Genomic DNA, 26198 nt, shown 5'->3' with positions numbered 1-26198 from the left:
TGGTGATCTATTCCCTAGAAGAAAGTAAATTTTTTAGTCAGTATAAAATTTGCCGGTGGTATAGTTTTGATAACCTTTAGAGATAAACTGATAAAACATATTTATTTCTCGGTAAATTTAATTATGTTACATATTATTCACGCCCTACAATGCAAAAGAATTCATTGTTTATAACCTACTTGAAGACTGGCATTTCTGTCACCTTCATACATCATAACCTTTAAGGTTAGTGGCGCTGTCTGTCGGTTTTTAAACTAACTAATGGTTGCTGGTTTAAGTATAAAATCCGCGCCAAATGATTGAACCAATTCATTATTCAATTCCAAATAGAAACTCCAAAAATTATAATACCCGAATTTTCAACATTACTAATTGCCTAAAACCTAGAAGGGACACCTTTCTACCAGTTTTTTTTATAAACTAACCTCATCCCTTATATCATTTATCCCATTTTAAACAATATCTAATCAACTTATTCTAATTCTGAATGTGAGCTATGAATATTTAAGAATAGATTATCTTCGAAATTAATGAATCGCAAAAGTAATATTTATAACAACCAAAGATAGTGGAACAGTCCAGTAATTGTATCAAATTTAATGTTGCTCTGATAAATCCGAAGTAAGAGCTGGCGATTTAAATTTAGAGCAAGATATGAGCAAGGCAAACTTCCATAAAGATTATCTCGTCAAATGATGCACTTATACCATATCGTTGATAATTTTTTCATGCATAGAAATTAAAGCAGTCTATGATTACACATTGATTTAATGAATATAAAGCGATATATTGAGATTTAAATTTAGCGAATGATTTGAATTACCCAACTTACAACTCTTATTATCTATTGAACTACAGCAGTTAAAAATTGTGTTATATGTCACCACATAAACTAATGCAAGATATTGAGACTGAAAGATCTATATTTGAAAAAAATTAATAATGTTATAATGCACTCGAAGCGAGAAATGATGACAAACTTAGAATGAAAAATGCGCCATGGTAATTACAACACTCAGTATCTCCTGAATTGATGAATTTATATAGTTGATAATTATATCTTAGATAATGACTATAATTGGTTGCAATTTTATCATTTTTTGGGAAGTAATAAAATGGTATGTCTTAAACTTAGTAAGAAACATGGGAGATGTAAATTTCAAAACTTAGTGTTTTCTCCTGATCTAATAAATTTTTTTAGTAGATATTTCTACCATAGATTTGGACTTGGATTGTCTACAATTTGTTAAAATTGCATCAAGTTCTGGTGAATACGATTTGTGATATGGGGACTTAAAGTTAAGATTGAAATGTGAGAAATGGAAATTTAAACACCTAAACTCCTAAACTGCAATTCTTCATTCATATTTGTGACATAGATTTGGGCTAGAGTTATAGCTCTTTCAAATTTTCGGGGGAGTATTTAGCTTATTATTGTCAAATTTTTCGCTTCTCTCGAATTTCTGAGCTGTTATGTGAATTTGCATGATACTGGCTTTAAACCAGTTTTTAGTAAAGATTGAAAGCTTTATAGAATAATCTTAAGATAGAACTCAGAGAAAGTTTTCATATTTATCATGAACTTCATATTCTCTTTTAGAATTCAAGTGAATCTCGTATTCGAAACTCTGAGCTAATAGTTTGTTCTTCAGATAGACGTGAAGGAAACTGTAGAAAGGTCTTAACAGTTGATTGGAAAATAAAAGTACTAGTATGAGCCAATGAATTTTTCAATCAAATCTTAAATAGATTTAGTAAGTGAATGAAGGTTGGGCAGAAGCGGGCAGAAAGTCTGTGGAGACACCAGAGGAGAAGCAGCCCTACTTCCTGTCTATGCTGGGTTTGGAGCTTATCAACCCCCGCGCCCGCCTAGAAATTGCCTGATTACTCGTATTAACCACAGTGTAGCACCGCAACACTTCAGCAGGGACCAGACAATATACTTCCTCCGGCACTCTACGCTATCAACAGCTGATAACAATGTCCTCCACTCTACACTCCTGGACTATCAGGCTGCACAACCTGGTTCGGAGTGGTTGGCAGATTTCATCTAGACTTGCTCAGTACACTTATTGCAATTACTCTTACCTCTTCCTTCTATAAAAAAGAAAAACTATTACAGCTGGATAAAAGATAAATCACATGGGACACTCACATGACTTTATCTTTATTAATCAGTTTAAAACTTTTTTTAAATTTTCTTTTACCGCTCGTTTGTGGGAGTTTTGGTATCATTTGAGACTGAATTTCAATGGTTGAAATTGGTGTTATCAAATTGTTTTCTGTCAGTCTTGAAATATGGTAATCCATCGTAACAAGATAATGGAAAATCGCAGAGTTCTCCAAAGATTCAAACTTGTTGAATCATTTCGTAAATTCTTCTCGGGTCTTTGTTTGTAACGTTTATTTGCACAATTTTCATAGAGATATTGGTATAAGGGCCGCGATTGAGGGAAAAGTGGGTGCTTTTCTTTAAAGTTCTTTTCTTGATCGACTGGATACACCGACTGGATACACGCCTACTGGATCGATTTTTCAGTTTTTTGCGTTTTATATTTTTTTTTATTTTTGAAAAAGCTTCCAAGATATCGTTCATATTTTGTGATCACTCCAAATCATGCAAGTCTATAACTTTATTTGAATATCTTTTAGGAAATTTGATTTAAATTTGACCTTGTTGAAAAATATCAATCCATCGGAACTGTGACTGTATTCACAAAGGCTATTTCGTGTTTTAGTTTTGTATATTTCCAATCATTCCCCAAAGGGGTTCATTTGAACTTAGAGATCCCCCATGTTAGTCCAATCTCTTTGGTTTGAAATTTTTTTTCAAAGAGTGTTGACTGAGACATCTTTTTCAAATCAAATTTCCTATAAAACAGTATCACTTCACAAGTGAACATTCATAATGTTGAAGTCAAGCATCTTTTATTTTGGTTCAAATTGTAAGTTTCTAGGAAATTCAATTACGTAAATTTTTGCAAATCTTTGAAGCAGGCAGAAAGTGGTGTTACGAAACTGAAGATTGTTCACGCTCCAAATTCGAAACGGTACACTCCATTACGAGACCAGTGGGTATGTAATAGCTCCATTATCTCTACTCACTTCCTGTTTGCCCCCAGCGTACCTAATTTGCACCGGAAGCAAAATTAGCAGGTATTTTGTTATTGTCATCCTTCTATGATTTCACTGTTTGATAGAGAATTAATGAAAGTGAAAGCATAGAAAAGAGGTTTTCCGATTTTCCCTTTACAAATTGCTCACATCGGACTCCATAAAAAATATATAATTGTATATTATTTTTCTTCAAAAATAAGTAAATAAATACAAAATCAATCAATATCAAATCGTAAGGATAAGAAGCTGCTAATTAAGGTTTATTTGAAATGAATCCAGAATCTGCATAAAGGAGAGGGGATCTACAAAGGTCTTGGACTGTACAGAAGAAGAAAATACTAGCGAAAATGGTGAAATTAATAATACAGCCTAACATGAATACAATAAGCTGGTTATAACATTGTGCAATTGGAGGAAAATAAGAGAATTCTTGAAGAACTCTGTGAATCACTGTTTTCCTGATGACGCCACACATTTAGTGACCCTCTGATAACTGTAATCCCCAAACTGCTCTGATAAAATAGCATTTACAGCTTCTGCGTACGTGACTCAACTTACAATCTCTTGTTACTGACTCAATGTACTGTCATCGGATTTTCAATCTTGGAAAAATTAATAGTTTTTTGTTTAATTTATTTTTCTCACTTTACAAAAAAAAGTATCGCACCCATGTCAAATGTTGGATATCAAGCATTCAGCGGAAATGAGGTCCTCTGAATTAGAAAAAGTGATTTTTAGAAGGTAGACTATTGAATCTTGAGTGATGTGAACAACGGTCTACCTCAAAAACAGAATCTGTACATTGCGAAGAAAAACACCTCACAGAATTTTCTCGAAACTCTCGGCTGGGGCGCTGAATTTCTCTAAACCATCCATGTCTGTGACTTTTATTTCAATATTTTGACTATGCGACCTTCATGATGTACTGTCCAAGTTTACATACACTATATGCTGGTTAGAATGGAATATATCTCTGGAATTCGGGATTTGGGAAACTGTATTGATTAGTACCTTGGGAATCGTAGTGAGAGTAGAAAGCCACGATTTGTTGAACTCAGGACTTCAAAACTGTATTTCCGGTGGAATCGATAGGAAATGTGACATGATCACCCCACTTCCTCTCTCTAAAAATAAGAGGAAGTTAATAACACTCACACGACTTCCTCGCCATTATTGCAATTCCTTCTCTTATGAATGATTAGAGAACTTGAAAATGTATTACAACTATATTAGTCTTAAGAGTGGATTAACCATTGATTTTCTTTTATTATTATTGTATGAAAATAAATTAAAAACGGACTTGATGAAGAGGTCGAAATGTTGTGTGTTGATAAGGGGTGCGCGTTGGAGGGAGTGTTGGGAAATCAATAGGTGAAAAACCTTGTCTGACCCACTTCATCTTGTGTTTCATCCTACTGCTCACAGGTAGCAGTGGCATCTGCTTGCTGGTTTTTCCATCACAATTTGGCATATTTTCGCCTGAAAAGTCTTTCGTCTGGAAGCCTAAATAAGAGATGATGATTTAGGGATGCTGAGGATATCTGTGAATAGAGCATCTCAAGATCCTTTGTAGTTTTTTTTTTACTCGCACAATTTAAATTTTCATGAAGTTTATCGTTGATACTAAAAAGATAATTGACTTGACTTTAAACATATGTGCGTATGTTCACTTTAATAAAATGGTACTGTTAAAGGAAGCAAGACGTCACAGCTCCCCCCAGAAGAGGTTAAAACCAATATTGCCTATGAAGAAGTTTCAAACCTAAATATAGGACAAATACACCCTTACATTTCAAACCCTCTCTCTAAAAAACAAGACTGCATATTTCAAATGAGACATGGTTTTAAAAAATAACTTGACAAATTGATTCAGTAAAAATTGGGACTTTCACTGGGGACAGATTTGCCAAAGCTTACTGTCCGGTTTCTTAGGGGCGTCTACACCAAATATCAAGTCCCAGATCCATTTAAAAAAAAATTTGGTGTTGCCACTTACACGAAGCTGCGGTTCTCGCTATACAACAACTCTGAAAGAAACTCTATTCTGCGGAGTTTAACTAATTAATATCCACCTGACATTTCTGGGAGCTCTTATTTTTCTGGAAGGTGTTACGAAAAGAAGATTACATAAGAAGTTAGTAAACTTTGTAAAATTGGTTTTCCTAATTGAATGCTTTGAAAAATGCCGCCATTCCTCAGTTTGTAATTCTTAAGCATTGTTCTTAATACTAGTTGGTATCACATAGCCTCGAAGCAAATTTGTACTGATCAATCCTAGCTAACTAATCAAGTTCAGAATCTTAGTTTTTTAGACGGGACAGTAGAATCAAATGAAAAGTGGAGCAATCAGCAACTTTAAGTTTTGGGAAATTTTCTATTAAAATGTGCATTCATCGGGCACATTTCGCGCCTTCTGAGGGCCTCGAAACATGCATTTCCGTTCAAAACTTAACTTCGAACATCTGAAATAATCGTAATACTTCCGTTAAAATGGAGTAAAAAAAAAAAAAAGATTAAAGTTTGGCGCCTTTCAATGCGATAATAGCCGGAGACGTCGTGTCAGAATGACGTCACCCAAAACGCATACTCCGAATCGACCCGCACGAGAAAAGGTCCCCTCTGGTCTTCCCCCTGACTGGTGTTACATATTTAACGAGATCGTACGGTCGGCACCACGCGCGACACACGTCGCCACTCTGCCGGCTATAGATCTGTTACAAGTGGCGTCAGTCGCTGTATTGTGGCCCTGGACGAAACTTCGCGTGACTGCTTTCTTCCCTTGCCTAGTCTATAGCTAGCCGCCAGCACAGGCAAAAGCCTTCAAAAGCTTGGCGACTGTATTGTCGCCTGCGGTTAAATTGTTCTCTATATATGAGGTTTCCCTTTCTTGGACCATCGTAAAGACGTAGTGGCCACCTGTTAGCTTTGGCCAGCTAATATCGCCATTTTTCTAGCTAAATTACCTTTTCAAATATTTCTAGTAACACCCACACGATTTTCTGTTGTGCGAGGACTCACTTTTGTGATGTCCTTAAAGCACTTAATTTGACGATATTCTGCAGATTCTCACCCAACGGAACTTTAGTTTCCATGCCTGAAAAATCTTTCTGAGATTTTATTGTTCGCGGAGATGGTTGACACAGTTGCCTTAAGAGTAGTTTCACGATACAACAATGCGAGAATCGCCGGGGCTCAGTCAACTTAAATAAAATAACCTCGCTTTGCTACTGAACACATAATAGCCTTTCGCAAGCCACCTGGTGGCATCGGGCTACAGTTTGCCGACCATGGCTACAGAAACTCGTGGCCACAGTTTGGACAACACTGTCTAATCTAATCGCACGACATAATGTCATGATCGGGTGGTTAGCATTTACTAATTAAAGAGACGGCTTAGTGAATGTGTAAAGTTAAGTCTCTTAGGCTGCCTGCAGTGTATAGGGGGGGAGGGGCCGCCTGCATGTAAATAACTGACACTGCCTTCTTTATTAAATACGTCGAGGCATGCAAGTGTAATACTCCATATTGTGATGAAGCCAGCGCGCCACATTCCGCGCATGCCACTTTGATCATTCCCCCGGTATCCTTCTACCCAAATACATTTCCATATAAAAATATATCTATTCCTATTAATTTTTGTACAATTCTTTAGAGTGCAAAAATATGTGAACTATTCCATTGCCCAGAAATAAGAGACACTAGTGTCAAATGTTGTATTTTATAATCTCTTTTGAAAATGTGGTTATAAATTTCAAATTATAGATATTGCATTTCACCAGAAACACTATTTTGAGATAACCTAAGTTTAAAATCTTTCTTTATTTTTACAAAATATAACATCGAGATGAAATTGTATTACACAAATATTGTACAATCGGTAAGCCAAAAAATATTGAAGTCATCTTGAAGCCAAAATGTTTATTGTAAAATGATTGCCAATTGTTGACAATCCGAATGCCAAGTAGAATGGCTAAATTACCGAACAGTTAGCAATGCTCTTACAGAGGGATTCTTGAAAAGAATTGAAGTGAAGAAGCAGGCCAGGTACTCCAAAGAGTGTGCAAGAAGTAGCTAAATCTGTGAAGTTTGTGTTTTTGTGCATTGCATGGATTTCAAGAATTCCAACGGCCTGAAATCCATATATTACTACCTTCTAAACTTGAGCACTTAATTTGCCTAGGAGTTAGATTTAGCTTTAAAATTGTTACCATACAAGTTTTTAGAAAGCAAAGCACGCGGTGATTAGATCTATCCAGTTACATTTACTTATCACCTTAACATGTGATTTCAATGGCAGCTGACGATGCAGCTTTAATTACTGACAATTTTAGGAAGTAATGAGTTTTGCACAAAAAAATAGTTATTTATTTAACAAGTGCGGAATGTAGTACTTTTCCTCACGCGAGGCAGGGTTTGAACGCACGAGCGAGCGAAGCGAGGCGAATGCAAGTGCAAATTGCCGAGTGTGAGGAAAATACTTTACACTCGAGTTAAATATTATATTTTTTCTGCAACCATTAGGGTTATTAACTAAAAAAAAAAACTAAATAGGAATCACTAGAATCCATTTTAAATTTCTGTAAGGTAACACTATAACCTTTTTAACTGTTCTAATTAAAAATATCTAATTATTTATTAAAATATTATTTTTATTTCTATATTCCTTTCAATTTTTATTTTGTTTTTTTAATATTCGTTTTTTAATTATTTAGATAAAATAAATTTAAATAAGCTTATTAAGGTTTTACAGAAAATATTTAATAACAAAACTTCTTATATCAAGGAAGCACAATAAAGTTTTTCCACTCATTAGTGAGGAAAGTGACACTAATGGGAATTTTTCCCCACTAGTGAGGGAAGTTAGGCATTACACAGCTGATTTTAATTGAGTAATGAGAACATTGGTTGCAGAAAAAAGAAGTTTATTAGCCTTAATTTGTAAGTTTCATTGGGAACTCGTACTTGATTCTACTACAATATTTCCAGCTTACAATTAGATGAGGCGTGAAGTGGATTGAATTATTCTAATAGCTTGCTGCGCAAGTCATTGCGTAACAAATTAAGACTTGCTACAGACAATAGTTTGGTATACAATCCGCATATTATTACAAAATGACTCTTGCATATAGAATTACTTTCCGTATTTGTGTCTCCTTGAAGCGTGTATGGCGTATCGCAGGAAAAATATATAAATGGCACTGTACAAACATGTCTGCTGTCTTAGAGAAAACCATTTACTATCGGCGAACAGCGATCACTTTACCTCCATTTATTTACATACGTTTTCTTGAAACTTGAAATTTATACTGAATGTTAGTAGGCTTCAGGTTCACTTTTTTTTTTAAATGGTGGTTTTGAAAGAAGAACGGCTTCGAGTCTAGTTTCCTCCAACAAAAGGTTTGGGTCTTTATCTGAGTTGAGAAGCCTAAAAACTAAAATATGTCTTCCAAGAGAATCTCACTTCCAGTTACTTTTTTCACAGTTCGAATGTTCCCAATAAACTAAATTCTAATTAATATTATGAATATAAGTGGTAAATAAAGCTAAAAAATGGCCCTTTGGAAGGATGGACTCCTCCTTCTCCCATGAGATAACCCTGTTCTGTTAGGAATTTTGCAATTACTTTCCTTAGGGTTCGCTAGTTATTCAATTGTAATTTAAGATTTAAACTCCCTAGTAATTTTCTCAGACAAACAGTCACATACACAGACTAATTTATAAAAATAACCCAGAGAAGCTCAGAGTGTTCGCAAAACATCTCCAGTCAATGTCCAAAAGTATAATCCAATCTTAATATTTGCATTCATCAGAAAAATAGGAGATAAGAAATTGAATTCTTGTCTTCAAGTGTTAATTCTGCACGTTCCTAAAATATGATTGCTTTCTCAGTTGCCTTGGTGACAGGGAATCAATTTCCGGTTAGTTCATATCAGATGTCTGTAAATTTCCGGCAAAGAAGCTCTTTGGAATACAATTGGTAGTTTGCAATGGGGAAATAAAAGTTACCATCGAGTCGCCACAAACCATTTTGATTTTCTCTGACTCCCAGCAGGAAGTGCTTTTCCGAACGTAAAGAATTTAAAGTTTTGTTTTCTCCGGAAGTACACATTTTTTGAGGTTCCCCCTAAAAATAGCAGTTTTTAAAAAAGTATTAAGTTTGTGTATTCAGTCTGTCAGTGAACTCTTTTATTCTGGGATCACTCTGTGAGATCTACCACTACAGGAGGGGTCCATCTGCAAGAAGTTCTAAAAACGACTCAGTTTACTGGAGCAGAAGAAGACAGGAAGTGCACTTGAAGGCGAGCTAGGAAGTTGTGTGTACATTTACGTCATAGTCTCCTTACTATTCCAAGCACATGTTTCAAATTAGTAAGTTTGTTTAAAAAACTGAGACCAGCTGTAGTCATGTCCGAAGGAAGTTGTTGAATGCATGTATTATATTTATGCCCGGGAGTGTGTGTGTGTGTGTGTGTGTAAGAATGTTACCACAGCATCGCGACCAGAGAACTCTACTCTTAGATGCTGAGAATTCAGGCTCAGTTCCCACACCTCAAAGCGACATGTTCCATAAATGATGGTGATAAGGTGCGGGAACAAGTCATTGAAAAAGAGGTTTATAACAACTTAAATAATGTTCAATTTTTATGCTTTGAAGTTTTAAGTGAATAATAAATATGTTGTGAGCACTTCTACAAATTTTTCATACAGCAGTTTTATGCAATTAAATCGTAAAATTTAGAAATAGTTCTAAATAGATATGGCTTCAGAAATATAAAACGTAAAATGATTTAGTAGTACTCCTGAAGGAAGAATGTCAGCTTTCCCCAAAAAGCAAAATCAATAAATCCAATGAAAATGTTTCAAATTAAAATGAATGGCTAAGAAAGGTTAGGTTAAGTTTGGAGTTCAGAAACTGAAACCCTTTGGTGACTTTTTAGAAAACTAGAGAAAACTCGAAAACCCTGTAACCACAGTTTCAGATACTTAAATACTGTTGAAAACATCTGATACTTGTAAATATTATCTACATAAGTAAGTGTTGGAACCGTACAGTGTACTGAAAAAGTGCTTTTGAAGAAAACTTAACTTCGCTCCATTTTAAGAACTCCACTTAAATCAAGTTTCTTGAAATAATTGCTAAAACAAAAGAAGTTATGGCTTAAATTAGATTATAGTAAGCAGCCAAGGGCTTATTTACCTAAATGATTAGTTATTAAAGCCCTCTTGTCAAGGTTCAGGCCTTACCCGCCATCCAGGATCTCATCGCCGGCATACAGGATATAAGGAGCCTTCCTTGAATACCGCCTAAACAGAACTCAAGATTAATCAAGCCCTTTAAAGACAAAAGGCCTCTTAGTGCCGACTCCTTCACTATTTTAGGCACATAAAACCCCTAGATCCAAGGTTTTACCACCAGTCATTATTATCTCTAATCGACTCCTTACCAACTTAGAAGTTAAAGATCTACAGATATTGAGTACATCAAGTTTAAAGAAAATCACAGAAGCTTTTTTTAGAGGTAATCGAAAAAAAACTTGATCGATATTTACCAAAATCTTATAGGGGCAACTTCTGTTGATACCTAACCGAAATATCAAAATGACATTTTTGGTTTTTTGAGTAAAGGGTAAATAGATATAAAGACAATTTTTCCTACTTTCGTGATTTCAAAACATATATTTCTGGTAAAAATTAAAATAAAATATTGGCAAGATGGCGGCGAGAAGTAGCAGAATGGAAGGTAAAGGTCTAGTTGCATTCTCAATACCTTGAGACAACTGTATTCAAGGATTGCTTCGAACAGCGGTATTTCTTAAGGCTGAAGAAAACATCTTTAAACTGGAGTTAACGAAGGCTTATCTAATTTGCTTGATTGGAAACCTTACTGCCCTGTTAGAATCGGTTAGTGTCAACTAATGTTTTCTTTATTAAGATTTGTCCTCTCTCCAAGTTTAGCACTTGTACAATACAGCTATTCATATCACACATAAAAAAAAAAAAAAGTGTTAAGGTTATAGTTAACTACGCTTATCAAACAAACATCAACAGATTTTGGGGTCAGTGTTGTAGTGAAGTGAGGATACCAATCAATGTTGTTTTTGTGAGAGCAACATTCTGAGAAATTAAAATCAATGAATTTATAGAATTCTTTAAATTAAGCAAAAACAGAAAACAGCTGCATGGTCATGTTGAGGTTCACGAACATGATGAGGTCACCTTTTAACCTCAAATAAATATGTTTTTGAAGTTCATCAGTTCTGAACAAAATTAATATCTTTCTTATTCAATGATTTTGAATAAATTAAACCAGCTTTTTCGTTTTCACAATTTCTGTTTTTTTTTTTTATTTATCTTGCAAAGAGCAAGGTGATACGTTCTTGGCCTAGCCTAAAGATGGGTCAGTTTTTTATTTTTTGGTTGCGTTTGAACTCAGAATAGAATTAAATCATTTTCTGTAAAAGATTTTTTATGTATTTCGGTGAAAGAGGTAAACTTAAATAACATGGCAGTATCGCGTTTAAATTCATTAAATTCTCTCTTTTTTGATGGTTTGGCGTTAACGCAAATTTACACAAAGTTGGTGAAGCCTTGTAAGAAATATAAGGAAATTGAACGAGGTCGTCCTTCCATTGAAGATAATCAAACTACAGATGAAAACAACGAATTGTAGAAGAATACGTTAATGGCCGTTCGCGATTAGATCCTTTTTCTAATGTTACACTGCGACCTGGACTCTGATGTTATGATATTCTTCAGGATTCAATTAAGTTGTTAAAATTCCGAGATTGAAGAAAAGAAAGAACAGACGTTTGGAATCCCAGAGTAAGACTGCTTTTCATCATTTAAAACCGTATATTCTTTTAGAACTGTCTCTTATGGTTGAACTTCTTTTGATGAAAGTCGATTCTAGAATAGTTTTAACATTTAGTGAAATTTTGAAAAAAAATGAAAATCTTGATGATTACACCAAGGAAAAGTCAAGTGAGTTGACACCCAAAACTTTTTTTTAATTTACCTCCAAGTCGTCAATATGAACTTTAAACATTGTATTGTCATGACTGCCAATGTTTGAGAACAGTTAGAAATAATGGCCGTGTTACCCAGCTGAACATTATCTAACATCTTGCGACAGGCAAACCTTGTTTTAACTTCCTGTTCTCTGCCCAGGGTACATCATTGTGCACTGATACACTGCTCGTAGATTGGTGAAGGAATTGTGCAGTGTGCACTCACTGCAATGCAAATACCACCTGCAGCCATATAAGTGTTCAAAGCTGACAACTTTACCACATTTAAGTTTCGTCCACAGGAAGAGGTGGTCATTTAAGTTGAAATGATGATACTATACACTACGAGAAGGTAGAATGACGGTTATATGAGTACACAAGACGCCCTCTTTAGGAAAATGCAATAACCATTTCTGTAATGGCCAACCTAATTCCAGCCGCTCACAAGTTATAATAAACAAACATAAATGGACGCACTAATTATTAAGGCACACACGAACTCGTCAAACTTTACTTGAACTAGTCAGGTTATGTTACCTTCTATTCTGAATATTCCATTTCTTCCTTACAGAGTATGTTCCTTCTTGAAATATAAAGTTCTTCCCTTAGAGGCTCTTAGTTTCCTTCAACAACTAGCTCTGTCTAGATCCGCCTCCGCGCAGGCCTTTCCCATCAGCAGTCCTATCACCTATTCTCGGTTGTCCCACCATGAAAATCTGCCCATCCAGTATTCTCCTCCGCATCGAACTCGGTTAGTCCTCAGTCTACCACCGTATCTCAGTCTCTTAAGCATTGTAGCTGGAGGCAATTGAAGCACTCGCTTGAGTAGATTTATTTCTCGAAGTAGAGAGCTGAAAAAGTAATTTTCGGTTTAAAAGTATTTAAGCCAGAACTAGGATGAACATGAAGAGTAGCCCACTTTTGGATAAATAAAGGTAAAAATCAAAAGAAAAACCCAGAAAGGTGCTCTAGTTCGAAGAGAAGGCGGCTATTTTTTGTTTCAATTGAAGAGGTTTAAAGCCAGTGCAAAAATGAACATAAAGGGTTGCTTTCGTTTGCCAAATCAAAGATAAAATACAAGGGAAAAAACCGAATTGGCTTCCAGGTCGTTCAGTTTTGTCCTTCCTCTGTCTGAGCTACCCGCTCTTAAGGCCGGTGAAAAAAATCAACATAAAGGGTTGCCTTGGTTTGCTGAATGATTCAGCATCGGGCTACAAGCAGATATGCAGCTGCCTGGAAAGTGTGGGCACGAGGATAGGAAACAAATAATAAGAAGATGATGAAACAAGTGGGTAAAGTGTAATATTATTACAGCGTCTCAAGCGCACTTATTCGACTATTGTACTGCAATTGTACTGCAATTTTTCCTTATGAGAATATGTTCGTCCTTTCCGCTATGATGACTAATATATATCTCCTTAACAAAAACTTACAGTTTAAAATGTTAAGTATAAGGGTTGATTAAACGCCAAAAGGTACACAAATCAGCAAGTACCCAACATTTCATTAATACTTCATTAATATTTAAGTAATTTTACTGCATTAAATTTCATTTATTTTTTTGAATTTATTAGAGGTCACAGACCCTTATGCTGGCCAGTTCATTCATAATTTTTTTTTTTATTGATTTAAATCGCGTCAACATCTGAGGTTATTGGCGCCCGGAGTTTTTTTCGGTGCACTGCCGGCCTCCGGACAGTGTTCTCTCGTTACAGACAACACTGTCCATCACCGGTCAGTGAGCTGTAAGAAGCTCTTAGGAAGAGAAAATCTAAGGGTCAGCAGCTGGATTCGAACCCGGAACCTCCACGTGGGAATCCAATACGCTAACCGCATAGCTAATCCCTTCCCTTAGTTCATTCATAATATTTTATTTTTTGTTATAATTATGATAAAATGTATATTATATCTTCGTAATTAAATAGGTACTTTATTATAGCTTTATTCCAAATTATTCTTCTGATTTATCTTTATTAGGCCCTTTATTCTGAGTAGTCACATATACATGCATGTTAAAATAGAAAAAGACAAAGTTAGAGTCGGCTACTGTTTAAATTTGAATCACGGATTTAAAACAATATTTCTGTCTAGAATTCTTCTTACCGAAGTATTTGTGAGTACAAATAACGCATAGGTAATATCCAGTAAATTATTCAACAATAATTATTCATTTCTCAATTGTAATTTAATGTAGTCCCTCTAATTTTACTTATAGTAGGTAAAATACTGGTATAATTAGCTGTCATAAAAATATGCATATCTTATATTCCAAATATATAACACTGCGGTAAGAATACCTAGATTGAGAATTGAAGAAAACTATATTATTTGCGATAAAGCCAGATTAATTATTACCTATTATTAAAAACGCTTGACTACTAAATAAAGTAACAATTGCTTTAATCGAATTACGAACTTAAACCGAAGATTTTTATTTAAAAATAAAAATAAATAAATAAAATAAACAAAATCATTGATGAATGTTGGTGCAAGCATTTTTGAAAAAAGTTTTTGAATTTTTTAACCTCATATTTTTTTTTTATAAAGTTTTTTTTTTAACCTGTGATTAATAGTTTGTTGATTAGATATTACAGTCAATCTAAGAAATAGTGTTCTATTTGAACAAATATTTTGTAGACGAAAATGGCCAGCATAAGGGTCTGTGACCTCTAATAAATTCAAAAAAATAAATGAAATTTAATGCAGTAAAATTACTTAAATATTAATGAAGTATTAATGAAATGTTGGGTACTTGCTGATTTGTGTACCTTTTGGCGTTTAATCAACCCTTATACTTAACATTTTAAACTGTAAGTTTTTGTTAAGGAGATTTTTGGACTTTTTGGATAGATTTTCCTTTTTGTCTGTTTTGCAAAGTTACATATCTGCTTTACAGATTTTATTAAAATTTGGAATAATAAATTCTACCATTATAACCTAAAAAGGTGTTAAGTCCGAACCGTAACTACCACTGGAGCGATCTTTTTAAAGAATGATTATAGTTGCGGTCCCCCAAACCATCCTCAATAACAATTTTTTAGAGAAAGCGTTTTGAATAAAATAGGAAGGTATTTGTACGTAAATAGCAAAATTAAAAAGCGATTTCAGTACTTCCTTTTAAGAGGAGTAAGAAAAATAAACTGCGATTACAGTACTTCTCCCTAAAAGGCAAATATTTTGAATCGAATTCATTGATGTAAATAGGTTCACTCATTGATAATTTTAACGATTGCAGTACTTCCTCTTAGTAGGTGTAAGAGCATGGTGGCACTTCACAGCCACGTAGAGGAGCTTTAACCACTTCTTCGTGGTAAATTTTATCCAAATCGAACTAAGCGTAATAGAAATATTGGTAATAATAGTATTAGAAAAGGCCTTACTTGGGTGGGGCAAACTCCCCTCCTTATGAGTCATAGCGACGAGACTTTTAAAGTGCAAATCTGTACAAAATTTCGATTCGAATGACACTTCATTCATGAAAATCGGTTCACGTTTCGATAATTTGAAACGATTACCATACTTCCCCCTAATAAGGGTAAGAGCAGAACGTCGTTTAAATGTTACGTAGGAGTGCCCTAAACCTTTCATCCTGCCAAATTTTATTAAAATCGGGTTAACATTTTCAGAGTTATTAGTAATAATAATTTTGAGAAGGGGCCTCACATATATGGGGCTAACTCCTCCCCCATTTGATGTACAGCGTCGAGACCCCCAAAAGGCACATCTACATAAAATTCCGAAACGAATGACACCTCATTCATGAAAATCGGTTCACGCGTTTAGGCGCTACGTTGTTTACAAAAAAGGTAACAACAAGAAGAAGAACAACAACAACAACAACAACAAGAACAAGACCAATTTTTGAAAATGCCGTTTTTGCTCATTTTCAATAACTTTTTTCTCGTAATATATTAAATCTGGGTTTTGACAAAAAAATTACAGTTATAAAGGAGGACTTGCCCTATAATTTAAAGAAAATTTGGGAATTTTATCTTTTATAGAAAAAGAGAAAAAATTTGTCAAAGTTGGGTGTTTTTCAACGTTACGCTTTTTCGTGCAGTTTTTGATGATCAACCCTTATACAACTGTCCTACCGGACAGTTTTAATGTATTATCTGCTTAAGGGGTTGTAAATTAAATATGTTTTGAAATTCATAAATCTATAAATCAGATCTTTAAAGTTTTGAATTGTGGAAGTTCGTTAGAGAGATGTACTCAAGATCTTCTATGAGTTTTACAGGAACTGCAGTAGAGTGAAAGCAGACACCAAGCTGTTCTTCTTAGCGCACAAGCAACGGAGTACACAGCTAGTGAGGAACTTCTTCTGGCGCGCTGTCTCTGTACCATCTATAGCTTACTCTGAACCGATCTAAGGATATTTATATTTAATATAATATAATAATACAATTAGTAATTCAAATTATTTATTATTATCCAAAACTGAATAGTGTTTTAGGTTATTGATTTAGTTTGGTTGAATTGACGCATTACTGCGTTCGGTTGGATTCGATGTGGTTCGGCCAATATCGCAGTTGGACATTGTCATTAACCGACAGTTGTGTTGGTAATTATGTTACCAGCTCCAGAATGTGATCAATCATCTCGCCGCCACAACTAATTTATTTCAGTTCTTATCTATTAATCTATTTAAAAAAAATAATCTGGTATGAACGCTAACATGAATTATTCTTTGTTTTCTTTTAAAATTAGAATTTTCTAGAATATAAGTGGGCTTCAATGTTAATTGAACTTTAATGTTATAGTAAAAGGACTTCTCAGTAAGGGAAAAATTCACTGCAAAATCATTCTGGTGCAGCGGCAACACTGTATAGAGTAAACGTAAATTTATTAATAAGGCTACTTAGGAAACAGAGAATAGTAACAAACCCTGGCTACCCAGTTTTCTCTCGTTTGACACAAATCTTTGTGTCAATGATCTAAAGGACGAATTTTCCTATTTGATTTGTGTTCCACTTTCCCTGCACTGTCTTTTGCAGTAGCGGGCGGGGCGAGGGTACTGTTTTCTACAAATGGTTTACCATCCCATCAGTGTGCTACAAGCAAAACTATCGCCATGTTGGATTGCCGATTATATGGGGACTGTTTTCTCCAGGTTTTTGTTTTCATTTCTTTTACTCTCAATTATGCAGATTTTCTATTAAAGTTTTCACCGGAAACACCCTTTTAGAGGCACCATGAACGCGAAAAATCTCTGACTTCCGGCCCAGCACGAAAAAAATTGTAGATATTTCAAATTTGAAATCTTGTTCAGAACTGCAAATGGAGGTTGCAATAAGGTTTATTGCAGGTTCAAATCGGTCAGCTGAATACACTTTACAGAAACAGACTTTTTAGTTTGAAGTGTTTTTTTGGTATTAGCTTTATTAAAGTGTTGCCACTCTTTCTAATTATGTAATATATAAATATGTATATATATGTATATCTATATACACACAATAATTTAATTAAAACGCTGTAATGGAATCCCCCTCGGAAAAGTTCTGAACGCACTGTTTGTTTCTGCTCACCGTGTAGTTGAAATTATTGGATTATCTCTGCTAAATGATGGGGCACTACAACAGCGTCTACGGAAGCACTTTCATTTCTACTTGCTCCAGGCATTTTCATGGACCATTTAGGCGTCCCTGCGGATAGACCGGACCAGTCATTCGTAAGGGGTTGCATTTCTACTCAGGGAAGCACTTTAAGGCACTGCTTATTGATGGTATAAAGAGCAGTGATTGTATTCTGATTGTGTGGAAGGATTAAACGCAATTGTAGAATAAGCTTTTGATTTTTTTTAATTGATTGATTATTAATTTATCTTTCGTTTCAGAAATCCAATTGCTGAAGATATTGCATGAAATTAATGCACGAAATGGTGGAAATTAATATTTCCGAAATGTCAATAGTAAATGGAGTTTCATTCCAAAGTCAACTCAACGAAATTATTTTGAATAACTCAATAAGCACTGCCCAAGAAGATCTGCAACATCGCGTATCCTGCATTGACGGGCAATAAGCGTCAACTGAATCCGAATAATTCCTGCTAATTGTAAACTAAGCCTAAAATTGTAGTCTACAGGTAAAGGAGAGTGCTTTAGCATTTCCCAACCTCGATCTTGTCAACAGTCGAACGGATCGAGTTCGTCAGAGACCCCAACATTCTATAAAACATTTTTCCTGTAAAATGCTTAAAATGAATATGTGGCAATTATTATTCCATATTTTAAGGAATTCGGTGCAGACTGTAGTTATCGAAATGGTAAATTGAAGTGAAGGGGGACTTTAACAGGAAGGTTAACCAATAAAATGTGTAAGTTTGAAGGAAATTGCTGGAGCCTTTTTCCAGAAATCGAGAGATAGGAGAATCCAAATCGCTGCATCCATTGGCAAGAATGTCGCACCACCTCACTGCTAGAAGCGTTATATTGAAACCTTTTTTATCTTTTTAGTACAAATTCTTAACGTGCACTTTAATGAACAGAGGTAAGGAAGTCCTGTGAGTGTAAACACCACAATTTCTCCGCCCCTCACACAATCATAATATGGCAGTGTTCTGTGTTACCAACCAAACAAATTGTTTATTAACATATGGATTACGTAAACAAGGAACTATGCAGCACATTCTTCATGAAGCCTGTAAGAGGTTAGGCGCGTGTTTGTTATGCGCACGCCTTTCAAAACTAAATATTAGCCACAAACCTTGGCACATCGCGCTACGTGATCAGAATTACCTGCCAGCCTTGTGGCACTGTACTCTCCTCAATTTAGAATGCATACACCACCGCTAGCGTTAACTAAATTAGCCACTAGCTCCATAATACTGACCAAATAAATAATGAAACCAAACTACCGAATCACGTCACTCAGCTAAGTGCGTATTTAATTAGGCTGTCTATATGATGCATAACGGGACGGTCTTAATTGATGGTCTCATAATGTGGAAGTTTAAGTTTAGATCAAATATGGACTGCGCTAGCAAAGCTTACATGATTGGATTAACTGCCGACAGAAGAATCATTCCCTCTATCAGTTATTTATTAAATGATTACGTCAACTGTAACAAGGATAAAATCATTTATAATTAGTGTTCACGCAATAAACAATTGTGATAGTGCACAATGAGTAGCGTTGCGTAGTTATTCTATCTGTTTAGCTGAAGCCGTACTGAATCTACAATTGTACAATGAATATCAGCATATTGAACAACTCTGAATAGCAGATACGTATATCTAAATAATACTACTCAATGTAATGGCAGAAATTCATAGAATTTCCCATCTTTACTTAAAGGAAGAAAAGTTCCAATTTTCTGAGATTTAATTTTCACCTAAATGTAAAAATTAATTAAGTAAGGCAATGGTTCTAATATTAAAATTAAATTTTCATTTTCAATTGAAGCCTATTTTTAGACTGCACTAGGTTACAGTTAAAATAGAATATAAGCTGGTGGGCTCCCCCTCGAAGATAAGAGGAGAATACCAATTTGGTGATGCTTGCTGGCTGACGGACGCTGGATAGATATACCGATTGACTGAGAGACTGGTCGGTCTGAAGTCAGAGACCCATGTTCGGGAGAGCTACTGGTAATGGCAGCGCTATTTCGCTAATTCGTTGGTCATTATTCAATTGCAGCGCTAGAAGTTGCACCAATTAAACTTATTGTGGACACCATGTTTAAACAAACTGACTCCTCTAGGATGTTGCTGAGAGTCTCAACTAAATCTGGTCTTCCACCACTTCCTCTTGCTGCTGTAAAAGACAATTTTTTTTTTAATATTAAACGAAGTTTTATTGGGAATATCCGTTTTGATACTTGAATATTATAAAATGGTTTTTTTACAAATTAGTCGGTATTCTGTATGCATGTCTTTATGGTAAAAATCGTCTACAACTCAAGCCGAACAATAGCCGAGTGATCAAAATTGATCTTTGATTTCTTAGTTCAGTAACTAGTCCGTTCAGTTACTAAGATCCGGCACTTTTCGACAAAATCGCTCAGCCGAAAATCATTTTATTGAATCGATTTTTTTAAATTTCTCAAAAATTTGTCCAACTATTTCCTTTAAACATGTTGTCATTATAAATACTTCTAACAACAAACATTTGTCAAGGTAAATTCGACTCTTGGTGGAGAGGAATTGTGAGGTTTCCTTTAAAGTGGTTTCTTCAGTATAGTGTACGATCTCATTACCAGTATAATATTAGTAGTAATTAAATTCCTAATTTCAAGCATTACGCATGACTGGAAGACGCACTTACAGACTGCAAGCTTCCTTGATTGGAGCGTTAAGCCTTTTCTATTATTATGATCTCAACAATAATACTTTTCGCAAGTCGATCGGATTTGCCGTGAGTAATATTGTGAAAATTCAGCTTTAACTTATTATAATTCCAAATTTTAGTAAGAAATTGAACAGAGGTAAGGAAGTCCTGTGAATGTAAACACCACAATTTCTCCGCCCCTCACACAATCATAATATGGCAGTGTTCTGTGTTACCAACCAAACAAAAGAAAGTTTCAAATGATTTGCCTTTACATTTTCAGTTAGTTGGTTTTTGAAAATTATTCGATAAAATGGTGAAAAACAGCGGAAGAATCCGTGACGACTGTGTCGGTGATAAACGGAAGGATAAATATAACATTATATTTGAGCTTCCTGCTTATCTTTTTTTTTTGGAAGATATCTAGAGATACTTTGAAATATTTGGTTGGGAGATAAGGAGGTTAGTCGCTTGTGTTTAAGTCTTTGTGTAAGGAGAAAGGGAACTACGTTCAGTTTGTAAAAGGTCATTGTTGTGAGATAAAGTACTGTCCCTGTCTCTGATAACGTGGAGTCTTGCAGGGCAATAACTCGGTAGAAAGGAACTGGACAAACAATAAAGAGATATGAGTAAATAGCAATTACTGGAAAATAGCGAACACATGGCGATGAATGCGCAATTACATAATACACTCTCAATGATTCCGCCGCACTAATCGATAGTTGGTAAAATTCATCCCAAAATGTTAGTACACTGGTTTTGTAATAACCAAAAAATATTCGAAAAAGCATTATGAAAATTAAAAGAAGGAAAGAAACGAAAAAACTCAAAATTTAGAAAGATTAGCCATGAGAGATCAGAAAATTCCAAGATCCTACATCTAGATCTCCAAAATTGTTCAACCATAACTTCTAACCAAACGTAAAGTTAGAAATGCTCTTTAAGGAAGCTTTTACAAAAGAAAATTTAGGCAACGAGAGAGGTCGGAAAATTTTAGCTTCCTACCTCCGCCTCTATTAATAAATTTAATTGTCAAATTTTAGCCAATCATGCAGTTAATTTTTTAATAAACAAAATCATATAGGATCTTGGATCATTTTAAAGAGAGATATTGTATGTCAAAGTTTCAACATCCTACGACTCCATAATTGTATCTAACTTAAATTTATTTTTTGAAGAATTAAAAGAAAAATTTTCCGCAAATTTAATAGGTTTTTAAGCATTAAATGAGATATTACTGCCAAAATTTGTGTGTAATATGTGATCAATTAATGTAACTACTCATATCTTCTCTTCTTTGCATCAACAAGGTCGATATTCCCAATTACAGAGAAGCAGAATGCGCCAGCTTCAAATCCAAGAAAAAAAAAGCGAACACTACAAAGGCTGGTTTTACCATAAATAGAATTTATTTACGCCTTCGTTCTGCCCTATGCTTGTTTAAGAAGAAAAAGCGTTAACAGTCTAAAAAGGAAATGTATCGCTTTTAGAACTATTTTGGTCTGGTTTGTTTTCTCGCACGTGTCAGTGATGCAGTAATCAGTGACATGTAAACCGCCAACTTCATCAGATCAGCAAGGCAATAAATTAATAAATTTCTGCCTTAAAACACCAGATTTTCAAAAATGACAAGGAAATTCATTTTAGAGTAGTTTTGGAAGGAACGGGTTATGTTTCCCTCTTTTAAAGGATCATTTCAGTGTAGATAACGATCTGTACAACGTTAGTAGGAAGTAAGTATGTTTTAAAAATTAGGTGTTTGAAGAAATGAGTTAGAACTATGAGATTTGTACAAAGATAAAGTTTTCACACCAGTTTTATTTCTGATTGAAATAAGATAATTGTTTGAACTTCTAAAAAGGTTTTAATATCAGGTCTTTAGGTTAGCAGTACTGTTTTTAGTTATTAAGACTGTTTCCTATAAAGGATATTTTCATTTTAAAGTTAAATGCTATGAAAATACAGGAAGAACTTAAATGTTAAAAAAATAAAAAATTTAAATAATAAATAAAGTTATTTATTAATATTAATTTAAAGCAATTGAAATTAAAAAGTTTTTTTTTGAAAAAGAAATTGGGTGTGTCTAGTACTACAGCAGTCAAGAGAGAGTCTGAAACGGGCCACAGTGTGGAGGGGCTTAGGTTTTGATTCCAGCGGTAGTGACGTCACGGCTTGGAATCCCGGGCCACAGTTGTATTCAGACCTTCTCTAGCAGTTGTCCAAGCTGCACGTAGTTAGTTGTGTCCGCTATTTCAAATTACAAACAAGTAAACAAAAGTCGTTGTTACTATTTTTTTTTTTTTTTTGTAAAGAAGCTAGATAAATAATTTTTTGTTTAAATTTGTGTGCACGAAGTCTTTTAAAGTAATAGAAAAAAAAAAAAAAATAAGAGAAATGGCCGAGGAGAATAACGTACAGGAGACTAAAGAAGCAGCAACACCCGAGACAAAAGAAGTCCCAGAGACGAAAGAGCAGGAGGCTAGTAAAGAGAAAGAAGTGGCTGGCGATCAGCAACAGAACCAGCCTCCAGCTGTCGAAGCACAACCTCCAAAGCCGGTTGTACACAAGACCAACTATGAAAAGGATGTTATTTATCTTTTTCAGTTTTCGCGAACCCCAGTGATTCCGTCCCTATCACCTTATTGCCTCAAGGTGGAAACCTACCTCAGGCTGGCCGAACTCAAATACGAGGTAAGTTGGCTTTTTTTTTGTGTAACACTCTTTAATCTTTCTATTTGCCTTTGTTATGTGTTTGGGCAGCCATTTTATATGTGAACAGCTTTGTACCTCGCCCTAAGCAGCTTTGTTTGAGCGTCCTGCTCTCCTATACATCTAAGTTTAATTATTTACTTATTTCTCCTCGATCAGGGACAATTCTCAGTTATTCTTAAAATTAACAACTCTAAAAAAAATTCATTAACACGAATCAAAACCGGCGAAAACAAGTTTTAATTAACACCAAAGTTTTTATGCATATATATTTAACCCCATTTATTTGTTGTGAATTAATAAAGTAAAATTGCTTCTCAATAGTTGTTGAAGTTATACGTAAAAAATAAGTAATTCTTAAATAACCGTTAAACTTTTGAATGATTAACCCTCGTAAAATCGTGTTTTACCTTCCATTTCAATCATAATACATTATTTTAAATTTGTTTACGTTATGTTATTCCTATTTTTATTTATTTTTTGTACTGTAGTTGAATTTTTTTGGCTTTACGATTTTCCTAAAACAAGGAGTTAGAGTAAAATTGATGGATTGGGTGCGTGTACGAAGTTGTAAAGTGTTTATCCAGTAAAGTTGCCCAAACTTTTGATTGTCTTCCTTGAAATGAAAGCACGTAGGCGAATTATCAAATTGAAGTTGGTAGATTTTTTGAGATATGTAGAGCACATTTTCCCCTTACATTCAGGCAAAGACCCGTGTATAATCAACTCTAATGTTCGAACACAGGGAAAGTCGCAAGATTTATTTACCCTGAAATCTGAAAAATAAAGTGAAACAAAAAGGAAATTTACACAGATTATCGTTTTTTGTCGTGTTCTAAGATATATCCGTTTTTGAGACCCCTGTTCTTGAACAAATGGCATTTACACATACATAATATATCTGCTTAGATTTAAAGACTAAGTACTTCATTACTTAAAAGCCGAAATAAACCCATTGTGTTCAAATTTAATGTTTCGTATACCAAGATTCCATTTAAATGTCATATACTGATAAATTACTATTTTCCCAGGAAGTCTAGTCCTTATTGGGTGAGGTAGCGTTAAAGATTTTCCCTGAACTGACTCCTTAGTGTTTGATGGGTAGCCTTATGACCAATATGGGAAAATTATATTTGTAAAATAGTTAATTTGAAGGAAAACAGTTGCACCGGAAGTAGATTTTTGTGAGATTTTCCCATGATTTTTCATTTCTATTATTTGGTGAGATCTCCCAGAGAACACAGAGAAGGGTAAAATTTTAGCGTCCCATCTTTAGAAACGTTTTAGAATATTTTGTGTTTCCAACACCCATTTATAAAATTTTTCATATTTGTTGCGACATGTTTAAAAACGTCGATGTTACACTTCTTTGAAAAATTTCATTCATTATATTTCTTGAGAATTATCTTTTAATTTTAATCTACATCAATTTATATATATATATAGTTAAAAAAAGAAAAGTTGATTGAAAAATATGGATTGAGACAGAACTTTGGAATGAGGAAGTTTTGGATTTACTTTTACCTTTTTTAACTCCTTAATGCAATGATAACTTGTTTTCTTTTGGCAGACACAAATTACTATTGGTGAGGGTAGAAATGCCGATCCAGCACCCAGGGTGTTGGTTGGTTTCCCAAGGGTGTGGCAGATCCCTCAGCACAGATTCTCTACTTCCCTGAATCTTGTACACACGTTGCCTTCACTTCATTTGCATTTCCGGTTTTTATATCTTCGTATTATTTATTTATAAACCAGAACGACCTTGGATTGGCCAATGCTACCAACATATTTAATGTTATGTAATTCTTCAGGATTTTTCTTCCAGTTTCTCTTACTTCCCTTCGGAAGAAGTATCGTAATCGTGGCGACTTCCTATTTTGAGAGTGTTTCCTCTGTGTTCGCTCGCCTTTAGGAACCACACAATCCTAATGTTTGAATAAAAATTAGCTAATAGATATCGTTTTGATTCACACTTATGAGATTTATTTGAAAATGGCTTCCAGGATTTTCTTTGAACTTTCCGTACTTGAAGCTAAAAACCTTATGAGGAATACTCTTTCGGACAAGTTCTTGTAGAGACTGATGGATATGTGGTCGACATTGTTATCAGAATATAAGTGTTAGAGACTGTACAATTCAAAAAATTTATAATTTTATAGATAAATATGATCAACACCATTTCCCCCCACCATTGGTTGAGCTTTTCCAACTGTAACTAGATTGTGGGGTGGGGGAACTTTGATTAAAATTTAGTTATTTTGTGGTCGCCTTGGAGCTGGCCCCATTTGGGGAGCACCCTTCCACACGAAGTGTAAAGTTTGATGAACGTCCTGTGATTTTTCGTTTTTGGATTTTTGTTCCCATCTTTTCATTTTCGGATTCATGGGATCACAAATCGTGTAGTTTTGGTAGAAAATGGAAACATTTTTGCAAAAAAACTGGGAACATCGCAATATTTTTTCTTAGACTAATAGAGAGCTATAGTTTGGTATTTGTTAATTTTAGTTTAAATATAAATATAATCCAGCTAATTCAACTCAATTATGAACTAATAGTTCGTTTAATAAACTAGTAACTACAAACAAACAAATCACATATTTCTCGCTATCATAAGAAACAAGACCACAATAAATTCAAGAAACATTGTGGAATAAACAAAAGGAATGTTTATAAATTCACGATGGTTTTTATCCTTCCATATTGTATCGTAGCAATAATGAAACCATGATCATCTAGTTCCGGTTATTCAAATTGTTGAAATTTTCGATTCTGTGGGCCCCCCTCAGTACGATAGTGTTTTTTGAAATTTTGGTGTGTGTGTATGTGTATAGCCGCCATAACTCATGTTGCAGTTCAGATTGGATATTTCCGGCTCCTACAATTTTATTGGAACAACGTTTAGTGATTCCAAAAAAAATAAAAGAACTAGCCCATCTAATTGTTTCATTTTATTATTATATTAAATGACCATGAAGGTGGGGAACATCAGGTCGGTTCAGATTTAGACAATTTAACTAGATTAATAATGGGTCCAAGAAAGCCGTTAGAGACTCCATATTTCGTTTTCCCTAATTCCAAAAATCTGGAACTTTTGCA

The 26198-nt window shown here is 34.6% G+C and overlaps 1 protein-coding gene across 1 annotated transcript in view; it reads left to right on the top strand.

Moving 5' to 3' along the window:
* Nucleotides 1-22555: 22555 nt before the first annotated feature.
* fax (failed axon connections) overlaps nt 22556-26198 on the top strand; it is an 80990-nt gene continuing 77347 nt past the window's right edge. Inside the window, exon 1 of the mRNA XM_074120223.1 lies at nt 22556-23084. Within this exon, the coding sequence (XP_073976324.1) occupies nt 22788-23084 (297 nt within the window). The 5' untranslated portion in view covers nt 22556-22787. The remainder of the gene's footprint in view (nt 23085-26198) is intronic.

Source organism: Rhodnius prolixus, unplaced genomic scaffold (assembly GCF_049639745.1).
Source record: "Rhodnius prolixus isolate KJV_2025 unplaced genomic scaffold, Rpr scaffold_2, whole genome shotgun sequence".
Taxonomy (NCBI): domain Eukaryota; kingdom Metazoa; phylum Arthropoda; class Insecta; order Hemiptera; family Reduviidae; genus Rhodnius; species Rhodnius prolixus.
The sequence above is the reverse complement of the archived record's forward strand: the minus strand, read 5'-3'. Positions and strand labels throughout refer to the sequence as shown.